Source organism: Zalophus californianus, chromosome 17, assembly GCF_009762305.2.
Source record: "Zalophus californianus isolate mZalCal1 chromosome 17, mZalCal1.pri.v2, whole genome shotgun sequence".
Classification (NCBI taxonomy): domain Eukaryota; kingdom Metazoa; phylum Chordata; class Mammalia; order Carnivora; family Otariidae; genus Zalophus; species Zalophus californianus.
Window position 1 is genome coordinate 55,612,494 of NC_045611.1, and position 27,931 is coordinate 55,640,424.

A 27,931-nucleotide genomic window follows, 5' to 3' on the forward strand; every position below is an offset into this window, starting at 1 on the left:
TTTTGGTGCAAAAAGCTGTTTTTATTAAAGTCCAGGGACAGGACCCCTGGGCAGAAGGACCTACACTGTCCTTGCGAGAAGCCATTGATAAAATAGTTTTAAGTTGGGGGGTAGAAATAAAGGAAGTTTCTGCAGGGATTTTCATATGTTAAAGAGGACTTACAGGATCCTGGAGGTCTGGCTATTGTCAAGCTGGTTGCTTTCTGCTTCTAGCAAAGCATTAAGGCAGTCATGAATTCCTGATGGAATGTCATACTCTGCCTGTCGCAAGTATATATCAAGCGTCTGGAAAGTGAATTTCAGTTTATCTACATTTCTTTTACCTTTCTTCTCAACAGAAACTAGAAGCAAGAGAAATTCAGAAGGAAGAAGTTTCTACTTTAAATGTGATGGTTTCTGCATATGGCTCAGTAAATCCATCTAAGATCCTTAAGAATGATAATGGGGGAGAATACAAACTTCATAGGGGAGAAATCTGTCAGAGAGCATCAACCCAAGTAAAAGAAGGTAACATGAGCTGCAAGGAAACAAACTGATATTAGTGCCTTAGGCACACTTAAGGACCCATTATTAATGGTGTGTTCTTGTGCCCCGGGAACAGTAAATCAGAATATGAATTGTATTATGAGAATACAGTGGACTTACACAAAGTTCAATCACACAAGGTTTCCATGTTCTGTAATAGCTAGTACATTTAAATAGAGTATCTTTTTCACATTCTAAAGGGCAAGGCTCCCCTTTTTTTTCTAAAACTTTCTGAGTTATTCTGGATCTCATATCCATTGTGTTTATTTATGCAGTTTCTTACTCCTGGTCTACACAGAGCTCATAAAGCATCCAGATGGAACCTAATAAGAAATGTTTTCCTTGACTGATATCCAAGGCCAGAGCCCATCAGCAATAGGAATCTTGGACTCAACGCCGTCCTCTGTGGGTCTGTCACCACGGGAATATTTATGATATTTGCAGGACTTTAATTCAAAGGGACAGTTGTTCATAGACTATTGAAAGACAGGTTGGAGAGAAGGGAAAGAAGGCTCTGGAACATAGGGGGGAAGTGTCTAAAGACTTAATCTTGAGTCATTTTTTGAAAATGTTTTAAAGTTAGGGGAAAACCTGAAGCAGAAACATCATAACTAGAGGAATCAATATTTGCAATTTTTAAATGAATGGAATTTCAGGAGAAAAACATGACGCGCCACCTGACTTGGAACGCAAGGCTTACCTGAGAACTGGCCATTTCTTCTTCTTTCATGTTGTCCTCTAGATTTCTTTCTCAGAAGAGATTCGTAGAGAAATCACAGCTGCATCAGGAGAAAATGCCTTTAAAGCCACCAACAGAGCCTCTGCACCTCTAAACTGCTCGGCCTGACAGCAGGACTTTGAAATGCAGAAAAGGCCCAAATTCCTAGTCCTTTGTGTCAGGAGCCTTTCAGAAACTCTGAGCTCCTACTTGGAGACCAATCCCTGACTTTTCGTTCTCTGCTTCCAGGGGGCCTCCCCTCCCACTGACGCCCACAAATTCAGCTACAGCCTAGGAATTGTGTGCTGCACGGATCTGACCCTCCCGGACTCATGTAGCAGAGACCCTGTTGCCTCTCCTTGCACCAAAAACTATACTCAACTCTCATAAATTAATGGGCAGCCCTCGTGCTTAATCCTGGCCTCATTTAGAATCACCTGGAGCCCTTAATTAAAACGACACTGTCCTTTCCACCCACACCGATAGACAGAATCTGAGGAGGAGGGCACCAGCAATGATCGGTTTTGAAATTCCACACGTGATCCTATTGGGAAGCATTTGGGGGAGGTGACCAGGCAAAGGACAGCAACCAAGGCTGTGATTGTTATCCAGATTTAAATCCATGCCTTTTCCACTGATCAGAGTTTCTGGAGATTTATACATTCTCCCTTTTTCTGCTAAGCAGAGGGAGACACCCTTACAAATGGAGCTTTCTCTTATAAATGCAAATATCTCTTACAAAAGTAAACATACTGGGTTTCAGAGCTTTTCCTTTGTCTGCCGTTTCTTTAAAATAACAGCCTAGTGGCGCCTGGGTGGCTCAGTTGGATGAGAGTCAGACTTGATTTCGGCTCAGGTCATGATCTCAGGGTCATGAGGTCGGGCTCTGCTGAGCAAGGAGCCTGCTTAAGATTCTCTCCCTCTCCTCTCTTCCCCCCTCCCCCCCCCCTCCAGCTCACTCACAATTTCTCCCTCAAAAAACAAAAAGAACAAAAACAAACAAACAAAAAAAACCAACATAGAATAATCCTTATGGCAAAGACACATATTTTGGGATGGTAAAATGCTCCTCTTAAATAGGCAAACGTTTATTTTCCTAAGGAACTGCCAGTTTCCCAAAGTGAATGTACTTTTTACACTCCCATCAACAATATGAGAGAATTCCAATTCCTCAATATTTTCACAGAAATGTGGCGTTATCCTTTCCCTTTATTTAAGCCATTCTAGAACATATTGAGTGATTGCTCATTATAAAATATGAAGTGGTCTTAATACAGTTATTCTGGTGACTCAAAGTGAAACCACTTAAAAGTGTAATGTTGAGCAAAAATCAAAATGGCTGCATTAAAATGTCAGCAAGGCTTGATACTAAACTAAATACCCTTTTTCCTCTCTTCAGCAACCTTCCCCTCCCCCTTTCTTCGTCTTCTCTGCCCCCCCCCCCACCCCAGGAATCCAGTACCACTCTGAAAACCTGGTGAATAAGGCTGGAAGCACAAACACAGTTCCTGTCGAAACCGGCTAGATCCTGTATTTCCCTACGAAACCCCCAGCCCCTTCCTCTGGGTGGGCTTGCAGTTTTGAAGGCCCCGAACTGCAGCAGCCTCGTCCGCCTAGCAAAGCAATAAAGCTGTTGTTCCTTTTTATCCCCAACTCTGTCTTCACATTATATTTTGGGTCTGAAGCACGAAGGTCAGTTTTCAACAACAGAATGAATGTTAGGAGAGGAATCCATTTTTCTTCATCTGTTCTCAATTCTTTGGCCGGTCTAATAATTAAACTGATGTAAGACAGATTCACAAGAGAAAAAAAAAATTCTTAATTATGGGAACCTCAAAGATATGAAGCTCAACCACAGGAAATTGATGCTTACATGCCACAGTGACTTAAGAAGAGTATAAGGATTTAGAATTTCAAAAGGGGGTAAGCATATTCACAGGAAAAAGGAAAGAGCAAATTTTGTCAAACGATAGTTTGCAACACCAGGCAGGCAACTCTTTATAATATAAAAAGTTAATGTCTGATACTAGTTATATTACTGATAGAGTTCTGCCATCTAATTCATTCTTGGTATATAATCAACCTCACAAAAGAAGGAAATCCTTCCATTTGCAGCAGCAGAATAAACCTAGGGGACCTTTTTTTAAGTTACATAGAAGCCCTGCCCGTGCCCCTTTGCCCAACTTAGTAGTTTTTAAATTTTAGCGCGCACCTTTAGCGTGTGTGATTGATAAACCAAACCTCTTTGTGTATCTATAGGTCATGCTTTGTTTCCTAGAAGACTTGGATCGAAATCCTCTTGCATAACCTCCCCTGGGGCACCAATGCATCCCCTCCAAGAACCACAATAACGTCTGTAGCTGACACCACTGAGTCTGCAGAGGCACCAAGAAGTGTTAGAGACTATACCATTCTCCTCTTTTACCAATTACTGGCCTCCAGTTCCCTTAAAAATCTTTGGATGAGAAATCTGTATGTGGGATCTGTGCTTGAGTCAGAAATGCGAATAAAACTCATTTGCAAGAAAAAAAAATCTTTGGGACAGGCTGAAACTCTGGAGTTGGTTTTTGCACAAGACTCTACCTTCTTCCTCTACCTAATTCCAGTTAGTTAACATAAAGTGCTACCTTAGTTTCAGCTGTGCCATACAGGGATCAAACGATTCCGTATCTTACCCAGTGGTTATCACAAGTGCAGTCATTGATTCCCACCATGTGTTTAACCCTTCACCCAACCCACCTTCCCTCTGGTAACCAACAGTTTTTTCTCTATCCTTAAGAGTCTGTTTTGTGATTTGTCTCTCTCTCTTTCCATTGTTCTTTCTCTGTTCCATTGTTCTTCTGATTTTTCATTATAATTTTGATGTGTTTTCTCTTTTGCTATTTTCTCTCCTATTGCTGAGATGTGTACAAGCAGTTCCTGACTCCTTCACCCAGCCAACAGATCACACTGACTACTCAAAACAGATTCACCGCAGTGTCCCCTCTGGACTCTACAACAATGGCCTTCTGGAATAGCTACACGTAGGGACAGAGCGGGACCAATTTCAATGCACGGGTAGGGACACCTCTACAACCCCTGTCACCTTGAAGAAGTTACAGAATATGAGCCCTTCACCCTTCAACAACCTTAAATATTTGAGGACAGAAAATTGGTTAGGGGTGAAATGATGAGGAACAGAAACAGTAAAATGTTCACCTTTAGCCCAAAGAGCTGGCCTATAGCCTGCATAGTTTTGATAAGAATCAAATGTAGTTGATTGCTACATTCTTAAAGGGTCTCATGACTGCCTGTACATCTCACCTATAATTAATACCGAACTGAATGATAAGCAGAGAAATTTTGCAAAACTAGTTTTACAAGTAGAAATTTGAAGAAACATTTATGATCTAATACTTCCTGCATGACCCCACCCCCTGAGCACTTTATGTTAATTAACTGGAATTAAAATAAAATCTTAAAAAGTCAAAAACAAAGAAAAAGTGGTGGCAATCCATTAAAATACTGATATATCTTTACAATAGCAATAGACAGACGTACAGAATTTTAGTTGATATGGCTGAAATGAAGAAACCTTCCCAGATATCAGTAGAGGATAGCTAACTTCTCCCTAACGGGGCATATGATTGTACATCGATACTTCTTAATAATTACTTGAGGCCTGAAAATTATTGAAATTATGACTCCTAGGTCATTATATCAGAACAAGAATCCTTCTTGAATGCTTGTAATCTGTATTTTCAACAAGGATCACACAGTGGATTTGAAATGCATAAGTCTCTGTATAATCCTAAGATATTTTAATGATAGAATATATTGGTTTTTAATGTGTTAACACCAATAGCTAATGGATGAGGCGTTATCCCGCCACCAATATTAACCTATCTCACCTTAATTAAGAATGTAGACAACAGATGGTATCTACCACACATTTGATAATGGTGATATAACTAGTAATCCATTTTCTCAGTGGCCTCAGACTTTAAATAATGTGTGGTTCCATTTCCAACAGTTTATCTATTGCACTGGTTTCTCCTCCTTGTAACTTCTGGGACATCAACATGGATACATGATAGATTATATAGAGGGACTGTTGACAGTTTAGGTAAACTCCTCCATGATGGTGCTACTTGGCATCCATTTTGTGTAGTCAGTTGGATTACAGGGGACTTCAACTGACACCAGGCCCTCTCACCAGTGCATTTCCTAAATAACACCCTGCAGAGTCACATGTTAATATAACTTCTGATAGGACACTTCAGCCACTGCCCTTGTGAACAACCATCTCCACTGGAACCCTAGACATACCCCTTGTGTACCCTGTAGAGAAGATCCCCACAGAGTTTACCTAAATCTGTTCTAGTTTCAATAGGTCAACCTGGACTTACCCAGGAACTCCAAAGCACTCCACCCACGGATCCGAATAAAGAATTTAGCCCCATGTCAAAACTCCAATTTGTCTTTACAGATGGATTCTCTCAAGAACCTGAATGGTCCTGGAAGTAGATTCCCCCTAGAGGCTGCAGAGAAAATCCAATGCCTCATGAAACCTTGATTTTGACCTTACCGGACCCTAAACAGAAACTCAGCAAATCCACTGAAAGTCAGACACATAAATAGCAGAGTATTCTTTTTTAGCTCCTAAATATGTGGAAATTAGTTACAGTAAAGTTGGAAAACATCTACACATAGGCATAAATTTTAATTGTAAAATAGAAATTATTTATTCACTTTTAATTTAAATAAATTAAAGTAAAAGTTTGCCCCCAGTAATAGTTTGATATTCAGATATAACAGCTCATCAGTTTGAGCTGTATCTTCCTTCTTGTGCAATTTCAGAGGGTATGTGAAGTTCCATTTGAAATTGTATAACACGCACACAAACGAAAATATTTTGCACTTCCTTTAATGTTTACATAAATATTGTCACATCAAACTTACTGTCAATCAAATTGCTTTCCTTAACCAATGCTATCTAAAGGCGGTGTTGTCATACCAGTAGAAATGGATTTACTGCATTCCTAAAATACCATATCTGGTGGTAACTGTCAATATAGCACCCTTGTTGAAACACCATCTTTTTTTTAATACAATTATGTACTTAAATGTATCTGTCTCCTGCTATCACACACATCATGAAATGTGGATCTTTGATTTATATACAAGTGACTTAACTGGGTGGTTCCTGGACATGAGATTGTTGCACCGTCATGACTGCATTTTTATAATGAGCGAACAACTGCTGAACTACCCCTTGGAAATGGATAAAAAAAGAAAGCAGAAAAGTCAGTAATATCCTACCAACTGTGTTTTCACTGTTAAAGAAATTAAACAGGGAAGCCTTTGACGCAGGTGGCTCTAATGCCTCGGTAGCCTCTATAACCAAATCACAACTTAATTCACAGTCACTGCCTTGGAAAGAAAGAAAATGAACTTGAGAACAAAGAATTACAGTCAACTAGGCTTTCCAAAAATAAGGCAACTACTTAAGGTACACCCAATCAAGCACTGTCCTTGATTTGCTTCCATATCCTCTCAATAAAAACCTTACTAGTAGCTCCTACAGCTGGGACATCACTAATTATTTTGTTAAAGACAGACTGATTTTTACTTATTTATATTTTTATATTCATATTTTTATTTATATTTTATTCATTCAGTTAATTACTTAATTAAGAGGGGGAGGGGAAGAGGGCAGAGAGAGGGAATCTCGAGCAGACTACCTACAGAGCTCTGCCAGAAGCCCAATGCCAGCCTTGATCTTACCACCCTGAGATCATGACCTGGGCCAAAACCGAGTCAGAGACCTAACCAACTCAGACACCCAGGTTCTCCATGCCTAACAAATTGAGTAGGCAAATCAAATGGTCAAATTAACACTTGAAAATCTCAATGTATATCACTTCATCTTTAAGATCACAGTACCACCTTTCATTTTGACCAGTTTCTCAAGTGGCCTAAACTCCTTACCCACATTGCAAGTTGGCTAATGACAGTGCGACAGGTTTCCCCACCCCGCTCCGCTCACTTTTGCACATGCGCACAACACACCAGCGCGATTCTGCTCTCACTTCCGGGACTTCACCCTTGGCAACGGCTCACCACAGCGCCTGGGCAGATAGAGTTGCCCAACAAATGCTGCACATGCGCACAGAGGACTTGCGGCACACAGCCTCTTTGGGCCAAAACCTGCAGTCATCTCCTCCTTCCTTCACCAGCCCAGGTCTTCAGAGCACCAAACCTAAGTCCCATCTCAACCAAGCCCACACACCTCAGTTCACAGTTCAGGCAACCTTGGACCGGAGTCTATGGACAGACCAGTCCTCCCTCTGACTGTTATTACACCGAGAATATTTGACGGCTTCTCCCTTCCCTAGTGCCAAAATTTCACACATGCGCACACAGAGAATGCAGGTGAACCCCCTCAAGATCCTGAGTACCGCACCTGACACAATGCAGAGGGACCCAGAGCAGGTGGGGATAAGGGATTGGACATCAAGGATCACACTGTGCAAAAGTCATACCATTCACTTTCAAGTTGGCTGTCCCCCTCCCCCATATGTACAGACAATAACAGGGTGTGGAATTTCGTCAGTGGCAAACATTTCAGATTTTTATTTTGTTTCTGTCCTCGACATTTTTGACACTGTGCTAATAGTTATATTCAGTATATGAAAAGATACTACTGTGTTGGAAGCTTTTTAGGAAATTTTGACAGTATTTTTGTACAAAACATTTTTCTGAAAAAATAATTTATTCTATTTTAATTTGCCAATGTCAATAAAAAGTTAAAAAAAAAAAAAAAGGATCACCCTGTGCAATATGAACCCATAAGGTGCCCATCAATCCCACCTCTCCAGCAGACCTTCTGACATCCTAGTTCCGGATTCATTTTTTGGGGCTAACATTATGAGCATAAACCTCAGCTGCCCCAGAATTCACATCAGAAATAGTACTTTTGCCTAAATGGGGTTTGCAGAGTCTAACATAGAACTGTCATTTCAGATTCTGCAGAAAACGACCTCAGACCACGAAACTGCTCTCCATGGCTCCACTTTCAGTCCCTGTGCCTCCCTTCTCAGAACAGCTCAGAGAACAGAGTTCCTGGCAGCTCCACCTGGGTGGCCCAAACTAGCATTCACACTTTCCTGAGGCTCAGCCGCAGATAAAGCAGAGTAAAGGACTAAAAATTCAGGAAGTCAGTTTCACATGTCTGGCTGAAACAGTGCTTCCAAGGTAACACATAACATCTCACCTTCCATTCCTGAGATGTCCATTCATAGTCCACACATTAAAATTAACCAAATACATAAATGCAAATGATTGATGAATCAAATTTCACTCAGAGCCTCGAATCCACCCTTCCTTTCTATGTCTGCTCTCTATATTTGTGTTATCATGACATTATTTTTAAGGTTAATGATGATGAAAAAGAAGAGAAGCAATCTCTACAATCCCAGGGAGGCATACCCAGCATCCAAATCCTCCTAGGAAAAATGAACATATAGTACCCAATTCCCAGGGCTTTAGTAAGATTAACATGCATAATGTATGCAAGATTCCCAGCACAGTATCCTGGACACAGTGCATCCTCATATACCTGGAGTATGTAGTAGATGCTCAAGAAACATTCCGTTCATGAATGAGCACATACTATTTACCCAAAACAGCCTTGCTCAGACACCACAGCCTTATCTAGTCCCTTCCCAGCTTGCAACGGAGGAGCAGAGAATCTTCTTTCCGGGAGATGTCAGTCTTCACTGGGAATGGCAGTATTTGTGTTGATATAGATGATTGGGTATGGGGCGCCTGGGTGGCTCAGTCGTTAAGCGTCTGCCTTCGGCTCAGGTCATGATCCCAGGGTCCTCGGATCAAGCCCTGCATCGGGCTCCCTGCTCGGCGGGAAGCTGCTTCTCCCTCTCCCACTCCCCCTGCTTGTGTTCCTCCTCTTGCTATCTCTCTCTCTGTCAAATAAATAAATAAAATCTTAAAAAGAAAAAAAGGATGACTGGGTATAAGGGACTCAGGCTTGATCTTTTGCTTTCTCAGTGCTACTGGAAATGATGTCTGGGGACAGCAACTTCAATGGCTGTTAAAAACACAAATTAATAGGCTTCATGAAGACCTAGGGAGCAGTGCTATCTGAGTGTGAGGGCCAGAGAATCTGTTTTTAATGGGAACCTCAAATGGTTTGTATATACATGAAATTTTTTTAAGTTTATTTATCTAAGCAATCTCAATACCCAACAAGGGACCTGAACTCATGACCCCACAATCAAGAGTTGCATGCGCTACAAACTGAGCCAGCCAGGCGCCCATATATATACGTGAAATTTTGAAAAGCAATATTTAGAAAATTTGTTCTCAGCTTTGGCGTCACGTCAGGATCCCCTGTGTAGATTTTAGAACCACAATCTCCAGGGTCCCAACCCCAAAGCTTCTGTCACTTAGTCCTCAATAATGCCTAGCATCAATTAAGTCTTAATGACATGGCCCAGCTTAACTCCACTGTGAGGCCAATGTAAACACTGAGGCTCCCAGAAGGGGTATGTGCACCCCAATGTTTATAGCAGCAATGTCCACAATAGCCAAACTGTGGAAAGAACCAAGATGTCCATCGACAGATGAATGAATAAAGAAGATGTGGTATATATACACAAAGGAATATTATGCAGCCATCAAAAGGAATGAGATCTTGCCATTTGCAATGACGTGGATGGAACTGGAGGGTGTTATGCTGAGTCAAATAAGTCAATCAGAGAAAGACATGTATCATATGACCTCACTGATATGAGGAATTCTTAATCTCAGGAACAAACTGAGGGTTGCTGGAGTGGTGGGGGGTGGGAGGGATGGGGTGGCTGGGTGATAGACATTGGGGAGGGTATGTGCTATGGCGAGCGCTGTGAATTGTGCAAGACTGATGAATCACAGATCTGTACTTCTGAAACAAATAATGCAACATGTTAAGAAAAAAAAAGAAGATAGCAGGAGGGGAAGAATGAAGGGGGGGGAAATCGGCGGGGGAGACCAACCATGAGAGACGATGGACTCTGAAAAACAAATTGAGGGTTCTAGAGGGGAGGGGGGTGGGGGGATGGGTTAGCCTGGTGACCGGTATTAAAGAGGGCACGTTCTGCGTGGAGCACTGGGTGTTATGCACAAACAATGAATCATGGAACACTACATCCAAAACTAATGATGTAATGTATGGTGATTAACATAACAATAAAAAAGAATATTAAAAAAAAACCACTGAGGCTCCCAGGTACATTTCTGAGGACAGAGCACAGGGTCTCATCAATGGGGAAGCCTCCATGGGGAGAGCTGCTCTATGTAAGTTTGGATAGGGGAGGGTCAGTCTACCCCACATTCCTTATGTTGTGCCAGAATTTGTGTGTGTCTACAGGAGACAAGTGCACCAAGAGAGAGGAGTAAAAGACACTGGGGCCTCCACTTGGAAACTCCTAATTGTGCAGATTTTCACATGCCTCCACCATCAGTGGAATAGCAAGCAGATCACATATTCCTTCACTGGCATGGGGAGGGTTTTGGATTTCACTGTGAATGCCATGGAAGACACTAGAACAGAAGGTAAGTCCTTAGAGGATGTAGGAGCATGTGGAGAATGAGACAGGAGCTATCCCTTGTGACCACCAGAGAAATAAACCTTGGCTTCCAGGATCATCCCATTCAAGCAGAGCTTCCCCAAACACATTTTATTTTTCTAAAAGGTTTATTTATTTCAGAGAGAGAGCGAGCGAGAGAGAGCATGTGAGAGCAGGAGGAGACGCAGAGGGAGAAAGAGAATCCTCAAGCAGTGGGGCTGGATCCTAGGGCCCTGGGATCGTGACCTGAGCCCACATGAAGAGTTCGACACCCAACCAAGCCACCCAGTGCCCCCCGGACCACATTTTAAGGCTGTTTACTCCTTTGACCCTCGCCTGTGTCACCTGCTTCTTTCATTCCCACCTACGTGGGTGTGTGGCTACTGTCTCCTTTCCCTTCATGTGCCCGGGCTCTTTCCTTTTGTAAAGAAGAAGAACAAAAAAAGCCTAGAGACAGCAAGACCTACTTATAAGAAAAGGAAGCATGACTCTTGCTGGAGAATCTTCAATTTGAAATCCAGCACAATGCTTGGTAGAGAAGAGAGCACATTACAGAAGGATGTAGAAAATTATTTCTCCAAACGCTCTGACTGATGGCCACTTTAGAACACTTAGGAAGGATTTTCAATGTTCAGCTCCTTAACTCCGCTTCCAAGTACTGCTGAATGAGAAATAAGGAATAGATGTCTAATTTTAAGATTCTATGCCAGTTAGTTTCTAGAATTATCACTAATCTAGAGCGAAGATTACGGATAACCTCAGCAGATGGGAACGTTAAAGTCAAGATAAAACATGAATACTTCCTTCCTTACACCAACAAAGCCTGATTATTTCCTTGAAATGATGACATTTGTAATTTGTGATGAATTATAATACAGGTTTTTTTTTTTAAAGATTTTATTTATTTGAGAGAGAGAGAATGAGAGATAGAGAGCACGAGAGGGAAGAGGGTCAGAGGGAGAAGCAGACTCCCCGCCGAGCAGGGAGCCCGATGCGGGACTCGATCCCGGGGCTACCAGGATCATGACCTGGGCCGAAAGCAGTCGCTTAACCAACTGAGCCACCCAGGCTCCCTATAATACAGATTTTTAAGACACTTGAACATAGAGTAATGATACTATACTTCTTTCCTCTTCCTGAAAATAGAAAAGTAATAAAGGAGAGAATTTCTGTAATGCTATGCAGGATGAAATGGAAAATTATGAGACCAAGGAATAATTTACAACCTTTACTTGCAAAGACTTAGATCTCCAGTAAACAAAGGTGAGAGCCTTCATTTTTTTTTTTTTTTAGATTTTTATTTATTTGACAGAGAGAGAGAGAGAACACAAGCTGGGGGAGAGGGAGAAGCAGGCTTCCCGCTGAGCAGGGAGCCCGACGCGGGGCTCAATCCCAGGACCCTGGGATCATGACCTGAGCCGAAGGCAGACACTTAACGACTGAGTCACCCAGGCGCCCTGAGAGCCTTCATTTTCTAAGGGAATCTGGCAGAGAGACCCTGAACCAAGTGAACAAAATTAACATCAGCTGTAATAAGACAAATTGATTTCAGTGGCCTGAAGCACAAAGGACTCATCACTGTGAGAGTGCTTACAAAAATAAAAAAAGCAAATCTTTCTGATTCCAATCATGAAAATATAGCATTTTTCTGAAATTTCAAGCCACAGATTGCTCCCATGTCCTGTAATCTTTAATATATTTTGAATAGTAAGTCTTTTCGTTGAAGCAATCTAGACAGCAAGGCTCTCTTTTTCAGAACGTTGACTTATTCTGGGCCTGATAACTGGTTTATTTGTTCATGTTCATCTAGTTTCCATAGACTCAGGCCTCACCCAGACAGAATCTCAATATTATATAGTCTCCTCCTTTACTGGGATCCCAAAATCTAACCCATCTCCAGTGAGAATCTTGGGTATCAACACATCCCCATAATTGATCTGTCACAGAGGGAATATTTTCAATAGTTGCAGGTCATGAATTCATGATAGGATTTCGTCATCCTGCGTAGAAAACCCGGTTGGAGAGAATGGAGAGACAGCCCGGGGATAATAGAGGAATATCCTAAAGGGCTGACTTGACTATCATTAAAAGAATAAATAGTAGTCCGAAACATATTCACTAGGCAGGACCACCAGAAGTAGAGACGTGACTGTTTGCAAGTTCTAATACATGGCCTTTCAGTAAGAAATGAAGACACTGCCCTAAGCTAAGTCAAGACAAGATACACCCCCAGAAGCAGTCCTTTCTGCCTCTCCCTTCTGTTCTAGGTTTCTTTCTCGATTGATATTAGGGAGAGAAATCACACCTGTATGCCTTTAAAGGCCACAGCCTCTTCACCTGCTATCAACACCTCAGAGACAGAAGGATCTTGAAATGCACAAACGGCTGACCTCTCCTTTGTCAAAGGAAAGATTCAGAAAAAAGGAGCTCCTATGTGGACACTTGTGTGTGTTTCTCCTTCCCGGTTTCAGATGTCCTCCCCTCCCACAGAAAACCACAAGTCCTGCCACAGCATGGGGAACGTGGGCTGCACTAACCTGCCCCTTCCAATCGCAGACCAAACAGTCTGTTATCTTCTCTTCACCAGAAAGCCGGACTCAGCTCTCACGAGTGTGTCTGTGAATCCTTGGGCTTCACCCTGGTCTACCCGAGAAGCACCTGAAGCACACGGTTAAAGCAGCACTGATGTCCTCACCCTGACCAATAGACAGACTCTGGCAGAGGGCCCAGGTGATGGTGGTTCTTAAAACTCGCCATGGGATCTTTACTGTAAACCCAGGCTGGTAAGTAATGATGTGCTTTCAAGTTTTAATGTGCATAGAAATCATTTGGTGTTCCAGGTTCCATAGAAGAAATGGTGATTCTGCAGGTTTGGAATGGGGTCCGAGAATTGGCATCTATCACAAGTTCCTTGTTAGTGCTGAGGCTGCTCCTGGAGACCCTCGTTTAGTGGCTACACTAGAGAATGCAGGCACAGCACACCTGAGCCCCCCACACCCACCATCTTATGTCAACACAAACACGTCCTGATGAGTTCCCAGTAGAGTTTACCATTCACTTTTCACTGTTGTGAGTTTATTGTTGGTCCCAGGAAAGACCATCATCACCACCCTGAAGGACCACATCTTACATAGCACTTTAAAGTTCACAGAAAGCAGCTCGTGAATGCGCTAATGTCTGAGCAAGTCTCTTTTTGGAAAACAACGTGTATATATTGATTACTGCAATGTTGATTGAGCACTAATTCTGTGTTCACAAGGAAGTTATGGTGCACTGTGTTGGCACATATGATGTGATTTCATCCCCATAATACCCTGCGAGCTGGGCACTAGGTGTCCTATAATAACCATGAAGATGCACAGACTGGGCCCTACTTATGTGCTTCATCTTTTTCCCTATCGATTAAAAAAATAAAAGTTTGGCGGGCGCCCGGGTGGCTCAGTTGGTTAAGTGTCTGCCTTCGGCTCAGGTGATGATCCCAGGGTCCTGGAATCGAGTCCCACATCGGGCTCCCTGCTCAGCAGGGAGTCTGCTTCTCCCTCTCCCTCTGCCTGCTGCTCTGCCTACTTGTGCTCTCTCTATCTCTGTGTCCAAATAAATAAATACAATCTTTAAATTTAAAAAAATAAATAAAGGTTTGTATATTACAGGAGCGAAATATGGATGAATGGAAAAATAGAGAAAGGAAGGGTAGATTAGTAGGTCTAAGAGTTTTCTTTGTTGGGTTTACATGTTTTTAACAGGATAGAAAAATGTTTGAGTTTATAAGTAAATGCCAGTTTTCCTCTACTTTGTATACTCTCATTAGCAATATAGGATCATTTTAATTCCTTCACATTGGTGTTACCAAGTTTGTTTTTCCCTCAAATTTAGTTATTCTAGCAAATAGGAGGAGTCATTTTCCTGTATGTTTCCTAGAAAACATCCCCCTGTTTTCTAGGCGTGGTTAAAGAAAATGTGCTAATATATTATTTAACATTATTTATGATATAAAATATGTATTATAGAATATATATATTTTTAAAGATTTTATTTATTTGACACAGAGAGAGACAGTGAGAGCAGGAACACAAGCAGGGGGAGCGGGAGAGGGAGAAGCAGGCCTCCCACCGAGCAGGGAGCCCGATGCGGGGCTCGATCCCAGGACCCTGGGACCAAGACCTGAGCCCAAGGCAGATGCTTAACGACTGAGCCACCCAGGTGCCTCTGTTATAGAATATATTATGTATCATAAACAATTTATTAAATATACTATAATATCTATCTATACAAAATTCAGCCTTAAAAAACGAAGAAAAACATCCTTCCATTTGGTCAATGTGGGTGAGCACAAAGGATGTTATGTTAAGTGGAATAAGCCACACAAAATGGCAAATACTGTATTATCTCAATTATATCTTAAATCTAATAATCTAATCTAAATCTAATAATGTTGAACTCCTAAAAGCAGAGTAGATGCTAGGACATGGCTGAGGGCAAAGTGGGAGATGTCGGTCAAATGGTACAAAATTTCAGTTATGCAGGATGACTAAATCCTGGAGATCTAAAGTACAGCATGGTGACTACACATAATTCTATGTCTGTTATACCTGACATTTGCTAAAAGAGTCTATCTTCAATGTTCTCAACAAAAATTAATCTTAAAAATCAGAAATAAAAAATCCTAACACTATGAGATTAATTAGCTAGATTGTTTTAATCATGTCATAATGTATATATAGATTTATGTTTTATTACTTGAGCAACTACTGAATCTGCAGGAATGGAAAACAGGATTCTGGGAAAAAGGTTGGTGAAGCACGATTCAATGATAAAAAGAGAAAAGAAGGCACTAAAATATACAGTCGTTTCCTTCCACGTATCAGCTTCTAGGTTTTGGGAATTGTGAGCACCAGCCCTGGAGAGATGAAAGGAACAGCCACTCCACTCAGAATCTGATCTCCTCTAATCTGTCCTGGGAAGGGAGGAGCTCCAGAGCCAGGCCAGACCTGCACACAGCCTCAGAAGGGGGTGGATCTGGTTTGGGCTTGGGAGGGAGCTGGCTGTAGGCTCTGATCTCCCTGCTTCTGGGGTATGTCTGGGCCTGTCATTCCTAAGCCTGCCCAAAGAAATTCAACACCCAGACTTCATGTTGTTTTAATCTAATTAGTCTCATTCCTATTTCAGAAAATAAAATAAAAAGCAACTTATCATAAACACTTAGCATTTTCAGGGGCAATTATATTAGAAAGCTTTTATTCTTACAAGAATGCAAAATAAATGTTACTGCTACTAAAACTTCTTTGGTCCATGGATGACCCATCAAAGGTGACACCAGAACTCACACCACAACACAGACAGGGAACTGGCCCAGCTGAAGCCAAGTCCCCTGTATACCACCTCTTCTTCACATTGACTCTACAATCCTGAATTCAACAATTTGCTCTAACCTAAAAGTTCCTGGATGGTAGGCATCGTGACTCTTCATCTGTTTTTCTAATGACCAAACGCCATGGAAATAATCAGGTTCTATCTGTTTGCATCTATACACTTGCTCAGTCAGTGTTCTTTACCAGAGTATGAGGAACCTGCAGTACCTCCCACCAGGGTACCATAAAGGAGATTCCTTCTATGGAGGGAGGAGAGGACCCTGGATGACTCATTCTTCCTTCTCTGAGATGGAAGCAGATTCAGATTGTGATGCCAGTCTAACCCCAGGCTACACAGGATATTCCTAAATATTCCAAAGAGTTCCTCGTTCTGAAAAGAGTGTCCCCAGTGAGACTGAACTGTTGATACCCCCCCCCAAAGGGATTCAGGGAGCAGAAACCTTAGGCCATCAGGCAGGGCACAGACCTGTCCTGGTGGAGCAGCATCCTCTGATGCAGGTGTGATGTACCCTGTCCGTGAGCAGGGCTCTCTGGAGTAAGAAGCCTCTACTTCAGTTAACATGGGTTACAAGGAGCTGTAGGTGTGGTCATGATTCCAGATATTTTGTGGGTCTTAACCTTGCAGTGTTAAAGGATTTTCTCCCCTCTGGAGTTTGCATTAAGGCAGGACCTAGTGTGGTAGGTTTTAATGCCTATGCTTGTTGCCACATAGAGATTCCACACTGATCATTAGGCACGCCAGTTTTTTGAAGGACCATCAAACTTGTTAACCATCTTTGCGGAACTGCCTTCACAAGACCACAGCCATGAAAATGTTAGGGAAATATAACATCTCATATTGAAAGATACCCATTCAGAGATATTTTGGGTATCTCGGCATTCTTTCAGGAGACACTGTGACATTACCAACTGGACTCTGATCTTACCTCCTGGCCATTAATATATCATAATTGTATGGATAATTAAAATAATTTCAGGGCGCCTGGGTGGCTCAGTTGGTTAAGCGACTGCCTTCGGCTCAGGTCATGATCCTGGAGTCCCGGGATCGAGTCCCACATCGGGCTCCCTGCTCGGCAGGGAGTCTGCTTCTCCCTCTGACCCTCTTCCCTCTCGTGCTCTCTATCTCTCACTCTCTCTCTCTCAAATAAATAAATAAAATCTTAAAAAAAAATTTTTTAAATAATTTCAAAGGATTCATTGTATAGCTATAATTATCTATTACTAGAATAGATTCTCTATATTATTCTCAATTTTACCTATAATGTCACTAGCTTGTAAGTGCACATAACACTCCGTGAGGCATGAATATATAAATGACTGACATGGAGGAAAACAGACTACATTTATCTCCTGCGATGAGGAATTTTTCTAATTCATCCAGGGTACAGAGGAAGACCTGGATATAGAGTGGTCATCACTAAGGATAATAAAGGGGCTGAGAGTCTACACATTCAATGCAATCCCTATCAAAATAACACCAGTATTTTTCACAGAGCTAGAGTAAACAATTCTAAAATTTGTATGGAACCAGAGAAGACCCCAAATACCCAAAGTAATGTTGAAAAAGAAAACCAAAGCTGGAGGCATCACAGTTCCAGACTTCAAGCTATATTACAAAGCTGTAGTCATCAAGACAGTATGGTACTGGCACAAAAATAGACACAGGGGCACCTGGATCGCTCAGGGGGTTAAGCATCTGCCTTCGGCTCGGGTCATGATCCCGGGGTCCTAGGATCAAGCCCTGCGTTGGGCTCCTTGCTCAGCAGGGGGGCTGCTGCTCCCTCTCCCTCTGCCTGCCACTCCCCCTGTTTGTGCTGTCAAGTAAATAAACAAAATCTTTAAAAAAAAAAATAGACACAGAGACCAATGGAAAAGAAAAGACAACCCAGAAATGGACCTTCAACTATATGGTCAACTAATCTTCAACAAAGCAGGAAAGAATATCCAGTGGAAACAAGACAATTTCTTCGACAAATGGTGTTGGGAAAATTGGAAAGCAATATGCAGAAGGATGAAACTGGACCACTCTTTCACACCATATACACAAATAAATTCAAAATGGATAAAACACCTAAATGTCAGATAGGAATCCATCAAAATCCTAGAGGAGAACACAGGCAACCACCTCTTTGATTTCAGCCACAGCAAGTTCTTACTTACTAGATATGTCTCCAGAGATGACAGAAAAAAAAGCATAAATGAACTATTGGGACTTCATCAAGATAAAAACCTTCCGCACAGCAAAGGAAAGAATCAACAAAACTAATAGGGAACCTACAGAATGGGAGAAGATATTTGCAAATGACATATCAGATAAAGGGCTAGCATCCAAAATCTATGAAGAACTTATCAAACTGATTAATCAAAAAACAAAGAATCCAGTCAAGAAAAGGGCAGAAGAGCAGACATTTCTCCAAAGAAGACATACAAATGGCTAACAGACACATGAAAAAAATGCTCAACATTACTCATCATCAGGGAAAAACAAATCAAAACCACAATGAGATACCACCTCACACTTGTCAGAATGGATAAAATTGACAACTCCGGAAACAACACGTGTTGGCGAGGATGCAGAGGAAGGGGGATCCTCCTACACTGTTGGTGGGAATGCAAACTGCTGCAGCCACTTTGGAAAACTATGGAGTTTCCTTAAAAAGTTAAAAATAGAACTACCCTATGATTCAGCAATTACACTACAGGGTATTTATCTAAAGGATATGAAATAGTGATTTGAAGGGGCATATGTACCCCAATGTTTATAGACGCAGTGTCCACAATAGCCAAACTATGGAGAGAGCCCAGATGTCAATCTATGAATGTTGGTTAAAGATGTGGTATATATCTACAATTGAATATTACTCAGCCATTAAAAAGAATGAAATCTTGCTATTCGCAACGATGTGGATAGAACATGAGTGTATTACCCTAAGTGAAATCAGCCAGTCAGAGAAAGAAAAACACCATGAGTTCACTCATATGTGGAATTTAAGAAACAAAACAGAGGAACATAGAGGAAGGGGAGCAAAAACGAAGATTAAAAACAGAGAGGGAGGCAACCATGAGAGACTTTTTAAAGATTTTATTTTTATTTAACAGAGAGAGACACAGCGAGAGAGGGAACACAAACAGGGGGAGTGGGAGAGGGAGAAGCAGGCTTCCCGCTGAGCAGAGAGAGCCCAATACGGGGGCTCGATCCCAGGACCCCGGGATCACAAACCGAGCCGAAGGCAGATGCTTAACGACTGAGCCACCCAGGCGCCCAAGAGACTCTTAACTATAGGGAACAAACCGAAGGTTGCTGGAGGCGAGGTCGGTGGGGGATAGGGTAATTGGGTGATGGGCACTTGATGTAATGAGGGCTAGATGTTATATGCAACTGGCCAACCACTAAATTCTACCCCTGAGTCTAATAACACACTATCTATTAACTAACTTGAATTTAAATAAAATCTTTAAAAAAAACAGCCATTCTAAGAAAAATGAGTAAAGGCGATGGCAATTTGGAAACGTTGAGCAAGAACAAGTTGTTCGCTTCCCTCCACATAGTCTAGTGAAAAAGAGAAAAATTACAATGATGGAAAAAGGGAGGATATAAAAAATTACAACAGTGCTTTCCAGGACAAAAATGCTCGGGGTGGTTATTTTCTCAGGAGAGGTTCTTGGTGTGGTATTGGTCTGATGAAAGTGTTAGCCCCCCGAATGTGCATGCACAAAAGAAAATCAGAATGAGTCCCAAACAGAAAACATAGGAGGTACATCTGAATGCTGCACAGAGTAAATCTATGTGTTCCTCACAAGGTATAGAAGAACAGGATCCAAAGCCTATAATGTTTGTGCATATTTGTTATACTTCTTATCCCATACATACATAGGAACTGTGGTATTGGCCAGCTCAGGGAGGATCCAGCGCAAGATATTGGAGGGGCCACTTGAATGTGGAACTGTTCCTTAATGCTTTGCCCACCTGGAGTTTCTGGGACTGATGGTGATGGCTTGGAAGACACTCAAGGGGCCAGAGTTATCAATGGACACATCTCTGGACTCTCTGTGCAACTAGAAAATGAGTCTGTGTCCAAAATCATGGAGAAATGTTTGAAATCAAAAGCTGCCAATGTGTCTGAGATTCCTCTTGAAGAATGACCAACACTTGGCTACATTCAGATGACTGAGGAAAACCTCTCAAACTCGCCCTGGTTCCCCTCTAGTATGGGAAATGATGACATAAGAGGTAGAACTCCTGCAGTTTTCCAGGGAAAATCTGGACCAGGAAGATCATTCCCAATGTCAAATACTCAAATGCTAATTTTCAGGGTTCAATATTCACATTCACATGCAGAACAATCAACAGGGAAACATGAGTTGTGGGCCATGTTTTTTATGAAAAATGAAATCTACAAGGCTGACCAAAGTCTAAGGTCATTCTATAGTGTTTACAAGATATGGGCCGCTGTTACTAATGTTTTATTCTAATGATTTTAATGTTCATGATTTTATGCTTTTGGACTACTATTATTCCTTTTTTACTGTGTCAGATAAGAGAATACATATATATCTGGACTGCCCGTGATTTTGGCACAAAGTTCCTAACATTCTTGTAAATTCCCAAGTGATAAGAGCACTAGGAGTATCCATGTTCTAATATTTGTCTTTGAACCTTCCCTGACTCAGGGCTGCTAAAACTCTTTTAATTCCTAAGTGATAACAGCACTAGGAGTATCTCTTATTCTAGGGAAGTGGCTCTGGGTGGGATTCTGGATGCGAGCTGGCCACCAGAAAGACCAAGCTGTGATCAGCAGCTTGGAACACTCAGTTTCATCTCCCCAACCCCTTACTTCGGAGAAGGGCTGCAAATGGAGGTATGACTGCTCGTGTGCACATGAAGAAGGCTCCATAAAATCCCAACAGTATGGATTTGGGAGAGATTGCAGGCTGGTGAACACATCCACACAGGGAAGGTTACACACCTAATTTCACAGAGACAAAAGCTCATGATTGTGGGACTCTCCCAGACTTCACATTATGTATCTCTTTATCTGGCTATTCATCTGTATCCTTTATCATATCCTTTAATAAGCTGGTAAACATAAGTGTTTCCCTGAGGTTTGTGAGATGCTCTAGCAAATCAATTGAACCCAAGAAGATTATCGGAAGTTCCAATGTATACCTGGTCATTCATGTGTATAGGTAACAGTGTGAGCTTGTGAATAGGGTGTGAAAATATTTTGGGGGTGGGGGCAGTTTGTGATACTGAGCTCTTATCCGTGGGAACTGAGAATATCTCTGGGGAAATAGTGTCCACATTGAATTAAATTGCACAACATCCAGTTGGTGTTGGAGACTTGCTTGTTGTGTGGGGAAAGCAACTCCAACCCATATTTGTGACCAGAAGTGTCAGAAGTAAAATGCTCTGTATGTAGTAAGAGGGACACAGAAGACATATATATAAAGGAAAGAACTGCGTTTACCCCTTCACAGAAAAGAAACAATAGGGTTTTTTTTCTTTACAACTGACCAAAATAGTTTAGTTAAAAAAGGTTTAGTGATCATCTAAATATTGGTAGAGTCAGCACTTGAACCTGGGTACCTACAGCAACAAGAGGCATTCAAATGCCCGTCCAGAAGACCTGTTCTTGGATTCTCTCCCCTTAGACAATCAATCCTTCATCCAGAAGGCTTCATCCAGAACAGCTTCCATGGTCTTAGACATGAGAGTGTAAGTTCCAGCTCTGCACACACACACATATAGCCTGAATATGTATTTAATTGACCACTAAAAACCAGATACACAGGTCCGGCTTCCAGAATTAAAACACAGAAGCCTAGTCTACACATCACCCACTTTCACATCTGCAGAACTAAGACCAGAGTCCACTTAAAACAATTCATGCTCATCTGTATATCTGACTGTGTTCTTCATGTGCAAATATCTTCATTGAAGATGACAATGATAAGGATGCCTCCAGAGTGTCATTCTCAAAGCAGGTTCCCAAAACAGGCCCCACTGGCATCACTTGAGTACTTGCAAGAATGGAAAATTTGGGGGTGTTACAGCCCAGCCCAGAACTACTGAAATGATAACATGGGAGGAGGCCTAGAAATCTGAGATTTTTACAAGTGCATCAGGTGATTCTGATGCAAGACATGACAGCCTCTGCAGTAACTAAGTCACAGGTCATCCCTAAATTATGTACAGATAAGTCCTCTTACAAATCTTCTATATTTGTGGTGATGTTAGCGGTGTGACACACACACACAAATACACACAAAACACATTTTTCTTACCCATAAATGAATCTGACTCTAACATAGTCTGTTAGGGCTTCCTGGTCTTCCAGGTCTCACTTCCTTCAGTGCCCTCCTCCAGCTTCCTGGGATCACCCATAAATACAGATCTCATCACATTCTTTCATCAAAATAATCCAACTTAGAATGAATTGGAATTTATTCAAATATTTCAGCAAATAAGATAAGAAACACATAGAGCCAAATGGTAATCAATGTTATAATTTATAATGGACTTGAATATAGAATTCTCACTATGAATCGGCATTTGATGATTTTTACTCTAAGAGCATAAATAATGGGATGCCTGGGTGGCTCACTCCATTAAGCACCTGACTCTTGATTTCAGCTCAGGTCATTGATCTCAGGGTTGTGAGATGCAGCCCTGTGTTGAGCTCTGCACTGGGTGTGGACCCTGCTAAAATTCTCTCTGCCCCTCCCCCTACCCAGGCACAAGCTCTCTCTTTCCCTCTCTTAAAAAAAAAAAAAAGAAAAAGAAAAGCATAAAAATGATATATGTAAATTATAGAGTACACAACATAAAAGATAGGATTTGAGTTATTGGTGACATAAAGATGGTGAGGGGGAGGCCGAAAAAGTAGTAGAATTTTGTATGTTACTGACAATATCAAGTTAAAATGGTTTGTTACAGCTTTGAGGTTTTAAGTAATCTCCAAGGTAACAGGAAAAAAAAACTATAAAAGACATAAAATGGAAATGAAAATGGTATCAAAGCTGTCATTACAAACATTGAACAAACATAATGGAACACAGTAAGAGAGGGAAAGAGGGATAAAATCCACACGAAGTATAGAAAACCAAAAACACAACAGCAATAGTCCTTCCCTTTCAGTAATTATGTTCTCGGTAAGTACATTAAACTCCGCCCATTAAAGGCATAAAATAAGGACACCTGGGTGGTGCAGGTGGTTAAGCATCCAATTCTTGGTTTCAGCTCAGGTGTGATCTCAGGGTTATGGGATCGAGTCCAAGTCAGCTCCACACACAGTGTGGAGTCTGCTTTGGACCCTCTTCCCTCTCCCTGTGCCCCCCTCCCCCTCCCTGGAATAAATAAATAAATCTTAATAAAAAAAGTGCCATAAAGTTGCTGAGTGAGTAAAACACAACATCCGACAACCTCCCATCTACAAGAGTCACATTAAATCTAAGGACACACATAAGATACAAGTCAAAGTATGTAAAAGTACATTTCATGCAAATGGGAAGCAAAAGAGGTCACGGGTAGCCATATTACTATCAGACAAATACACATTAGGTTCATAGAGTGTCAGTACAGAGAAACGACCATATATGTCAAGAAATGAAATTACCTGGATAACAACAATTATAATTACATGTGCACATAACATCAGAGATCCCGTGTATGTGAAGCATCCAAGACAGAACTGAAGCAAGAAATCAACAGCATCATGACAGCAGCAGAAGTTAATACGTCAATTTAACTGGATAGAAAGATCACACTCAAGCCCAGTAGGGAGAGCACTCGAATAAAAGACCAATTACATATAATGGCATTTACAGACAACTCCACCAAGCAAGAGCAAAATATACAATCTTCTCAATCACACATGGAATATTCTCTAGTATAGACAACCTGTTTGCCTACAAAACAAGTCTTAACACATTTAAGATTAATATCATACCAGTATCTTTTCTGACCACCGTGGAATGAAACTAAGAATGAATAGCAGATGGGAAATTGGAAACGCCACAAATGTTTGGAAATTGAACAACATGCTCTCGAAAAATCAATGGGTTAAAACGAAATTAAAAAAATAACCAGTAAATATCTTGAGACTAATGAAATGAATCACAATATATTCAAACACATGGAAATCAGATAAAATAATTATAAGGAAACACTCAGTGGAGTTTAAAGGCAACCTGAGAAATGGAAGGTGATTCGTTACAGAGTCTCTAGAGCTTAAGGATTTAATATCAAGAATATAGAAAGAACTTTTGCAACAACAACCAAACAGCAACTAGCATTATTAAGAACTGGACAAAGTTTTCAATGGGGACAATCGAAGGAAGATATACAAATGGACAAGGATATGAAAGATGCTCAAAATCACTATTAAAGAAATACAAGTCAAACAGTGAGTCATCACCTCACACCTGTTCAGATCCCACTATTAAAAAAACAAAAAACCTCCATGTGTTGGAAAGGATGAAGAGAGATTGAAACCCTTATGCACTGCTAGAGGAAATGCAAATGGAGCAATCACTATGGAAAACGGAATGGAGATTCCTCAAAACTTTCAATTCATATTATCATATGACTCAGCCATCCCACTTGACAGTATATAACCAAAAGAATTCAAAGTAGGATCTGCAAGAGATATTTGCATAAGCAGATCCAAAGCAGCATTATGCAGAAAAGCCACTAATAAATGAAAGCGGCAGAAATGGTCGAGAATGCATAAAATGTAAATATACATGCACGAGAATAACATTCAGCTTTGAAAAAGGAGACACATCTTGTCACTGTGTACAACATGGTTAAAATGTGATGATGTTAAGTGAAATAAATGAGTCACAGGAACAGATACACTGTGATTTCACTCAAGTGACTGACCTCGTGTCATGAACAGCATGAAGGGAGGGAGGGAGGGAGGGAGGGAGGAAAGGAAAGGAAAGAGAGAAAAAGAGAATGAGTGCCAGAGTCTTAGAATAGAGACAAATGTGGAAGTGACAGCTTAACAGGTATTATGTTTCAACTCGGCAAGATGAGAAAATTCCAGAAATTGCTTTTCCAATAATGTAAATACACTTAACACTTTAGTTATTACCAGAGACCAATTTTATCTGAGTGACCCATCTGCATGACAGGGCAAACATCTAATTACCAAACATCTGTCATTCGTCTTATTGCTCCGTGAAGTGCATTTCTCCACTTCAAAGTGCCAGACCCTCCTCCATTTATTTTTATTTTTTTTAATATTTTATTTATTTATTTTGACAGAGAGAGAGACAGCGAGAGAGAGACAGTGAGCGAGGGAACACAAGCAGGGGGAGTGGGAGAGGGAGAAGCAGGCTTCCCGCGGAGCAGGGAGCCCGATGTGGGGCTCGATCCCAGGACCCTGGGATCATGACCTGAGCCGAAGGCAGAGGCTTAACGACTGAGCCACCCAGGCGCCCCAGACCCTCCTCCATTTAAGGATGACACATATATACCTCCTTTTACCCAACTGTCTTTGAGATTTCCATGTCTGTGAAGGTTCCTTCTACTTATGAAATTTAATTTGATCTAGCCTGTTAATCTGTCACATTTCAATTAGATTCTTAGTCCAGGTAGAAGGACCTTGAAGGCAACAGAAATTCATGCTCCCTGGCAGGATCAACACCAAATTGATCTAATGAAGCCAGCATTGATCTTGTCAGTTCAGATGTAAGAAAGCGAACTACAGGTCATATATTCCCAGGCACAGCTGTACCAGACAAGGGACAGGTAGCCTAGGCTCAAGACAGGCATGTGACCTCACTAGCTTACAAGTAATCAGCACTACCCTACAGATATAACTACCAGATGCAATTAATAAAACCTTTAACATTAAGAAGAAACATTTTTTCTGATTTAAAGCCTTTTAAATCAGAAAAATACACCTCTGGGGTATAAGGTAAAGTGGCAGCAGAGGTATCAATTAACATCTGCTAACATGGCCTCATGGGTCTATAATTTGTTTTTTCTGTTTTTTTTCCAATTTCACCTTAGGCCACAAAATTACACCACTTGTATTATTTGTGAGGAGTTTATGACAATAGAATTGTTCACATTCACCTCATTCTAACAATAAGGCAATGAAGTGCAATGGAAGGCTGAATTCTAGCTGTAATGTTTTGTAAAATAACATTTTCAAATATACTTATAGAGAGGTTTTTATGACACAATTTGATTTTCACATCAATGAAATATTAATATAAAATACAGAGGAAGAATAATTCAATTTGTACTGAAATAAATATTACATGTACAAAGCACATATAGTGAAAATGGGTCACAATAAATGAAAGTGCAGACATCATTTTGCTCAGTCACTAAAGAAAGCCGCTGACACTTCCAATCCTACATCATCAAATTTAATTATTCTTGCTGATTTAGAACACAAAACAAATATAGATCCCAGGACTTAACTTTCAGAGGTACCCGCATACATAAATCACTACAGTGATCCACTTTAAGGTCAGTAGGGACCAGTAAATCATGGCATGAATGTGAATGAGTTCCTTTTTCCATTAGCACTGTCAGGCTAGGATTATTATGTTATTAGATTTTCTCAAAAGGACTTCACATTTTCTCAAATATTCAGGAGAAATATATTTTCCCCCTGAGCCCTACATTAACACTGAGGTGCTTTGGTCTTGAATATAGAAGAATGATGAGTTTTAAAATTTCTTTTATAAATTTTTTTTTTTTTTACAGACTTTATTTATTTATTTGACAGAGAGAGACAGTGAGAGAGGGAACACAAGCAGGGGGAGTGGGAGAGGGAGAACCAGGCTTCCTGCTGAGCAGGGAACCTGATGCCGGGCTCAATCCCAGGACTCTGGGATCATGACCTGAGCCAAAGGCAGACACTTAACGACTGAGCCACCCAGGTGCCCCTCTTTTATAAATTTATACAATCTGGATTGTATTGGCCTGAAGAGTGTAACTGCCAAACTTGTACAATTGTTATTAAAAATGGATGCAAGAGAAGTTATTAGGAAATGCAGACATACTACACATACAAATTGTTAGTTTAATATATCCCATTATATAGAGCACCAGAAGTATGCAGTTATAAAGCAAAGAGTTTGTTAGGACTCTAATATTAGTCACCCTCTTACATTTCTTCTGATTAGACACATCACAAATATCAGTTGTCTAAGACTTGGCCCATTTGGTCTCAACCTACGAATATATATGTGAGCAAAAGTTTATATCAAAAGCAATTGCTCTATTTTAAATGTACAAAATAAAATTTCAAATTAAACCGTCATGAGCCAAAAAATAAAAAAAAGGAGTTTAGTTTAAAAGGACTGTGCCTATCAAAAAGTTACCTTTAAGACTATGATGGAAAATGTGAAATGACTCTTGAGTATGGCATTTTCATTTTGCAATGAGAGAAATAAGGCATTTGATTGGGAAGACCTCTCTTGGTAAGTAACTTAGCATGTGACAGTTTCATCATAACCTCATTTTACTGAGGACTAGTCCTCTTCTGCTTATAATACTTTACAGAATCTGAGAGGCTTTGTGGTTCTGATTCTGTGCTTGTGTTGTTGAAGTTGTTTTTTTGGATAGCAATGGGAAACGGTGTGTCTGATAGATCTCCCCACTTGCCGCCCCTTAGGGTGCCTGTTCAAAGCTGCTTGGTGTTCAGTTACTACTCTATTAAAAGGAAGCTGATTTTCAATTGTAA

General features: G+C 40.9%; 2 protein-coding genes across 2 annotated transcripts in view; both read right to left on the reverse strand.

The window, feature by feature from the left end:
• The window catches only part of LOC113935796 (zinc finger protein 724-like), a 31,803-nt gene extending 30,493 nt beyond the window's left edge, over window positions 1-1,310 (reverse strand). Inside the window, 1 exon segment of the mRNA XM_035725235.1 lies at window positions 1,226-1,310. Within this exon segment, the coding sequence (XP_035581128.1) occupies window positions 1,226-1,255 (30 nt within the window). The 5' untranslated portion in view covers window positions 1,256-1,310.
• The window catches only part of LOC113935793 (putative protein ZNF720), a 169,199-nt gene that overhangs the window by 939 nt on the left and 140,329 nt on the right, over window positions 1-27,931 (reverse strand). The window contains exon 6 of the mRNA XM_035725237.1: window positions 1,226-1,304. Within this exon, the coding sequence (XP_035581130.1) occupies window positions 1,264-1,304 (41 nt within the window). The 3' untranslated portion in view covers window positions 1,226-1,263. The remainder of the gene's footprint in view (window positions 1-1,225; window positions 1,305-27,931) is intronic.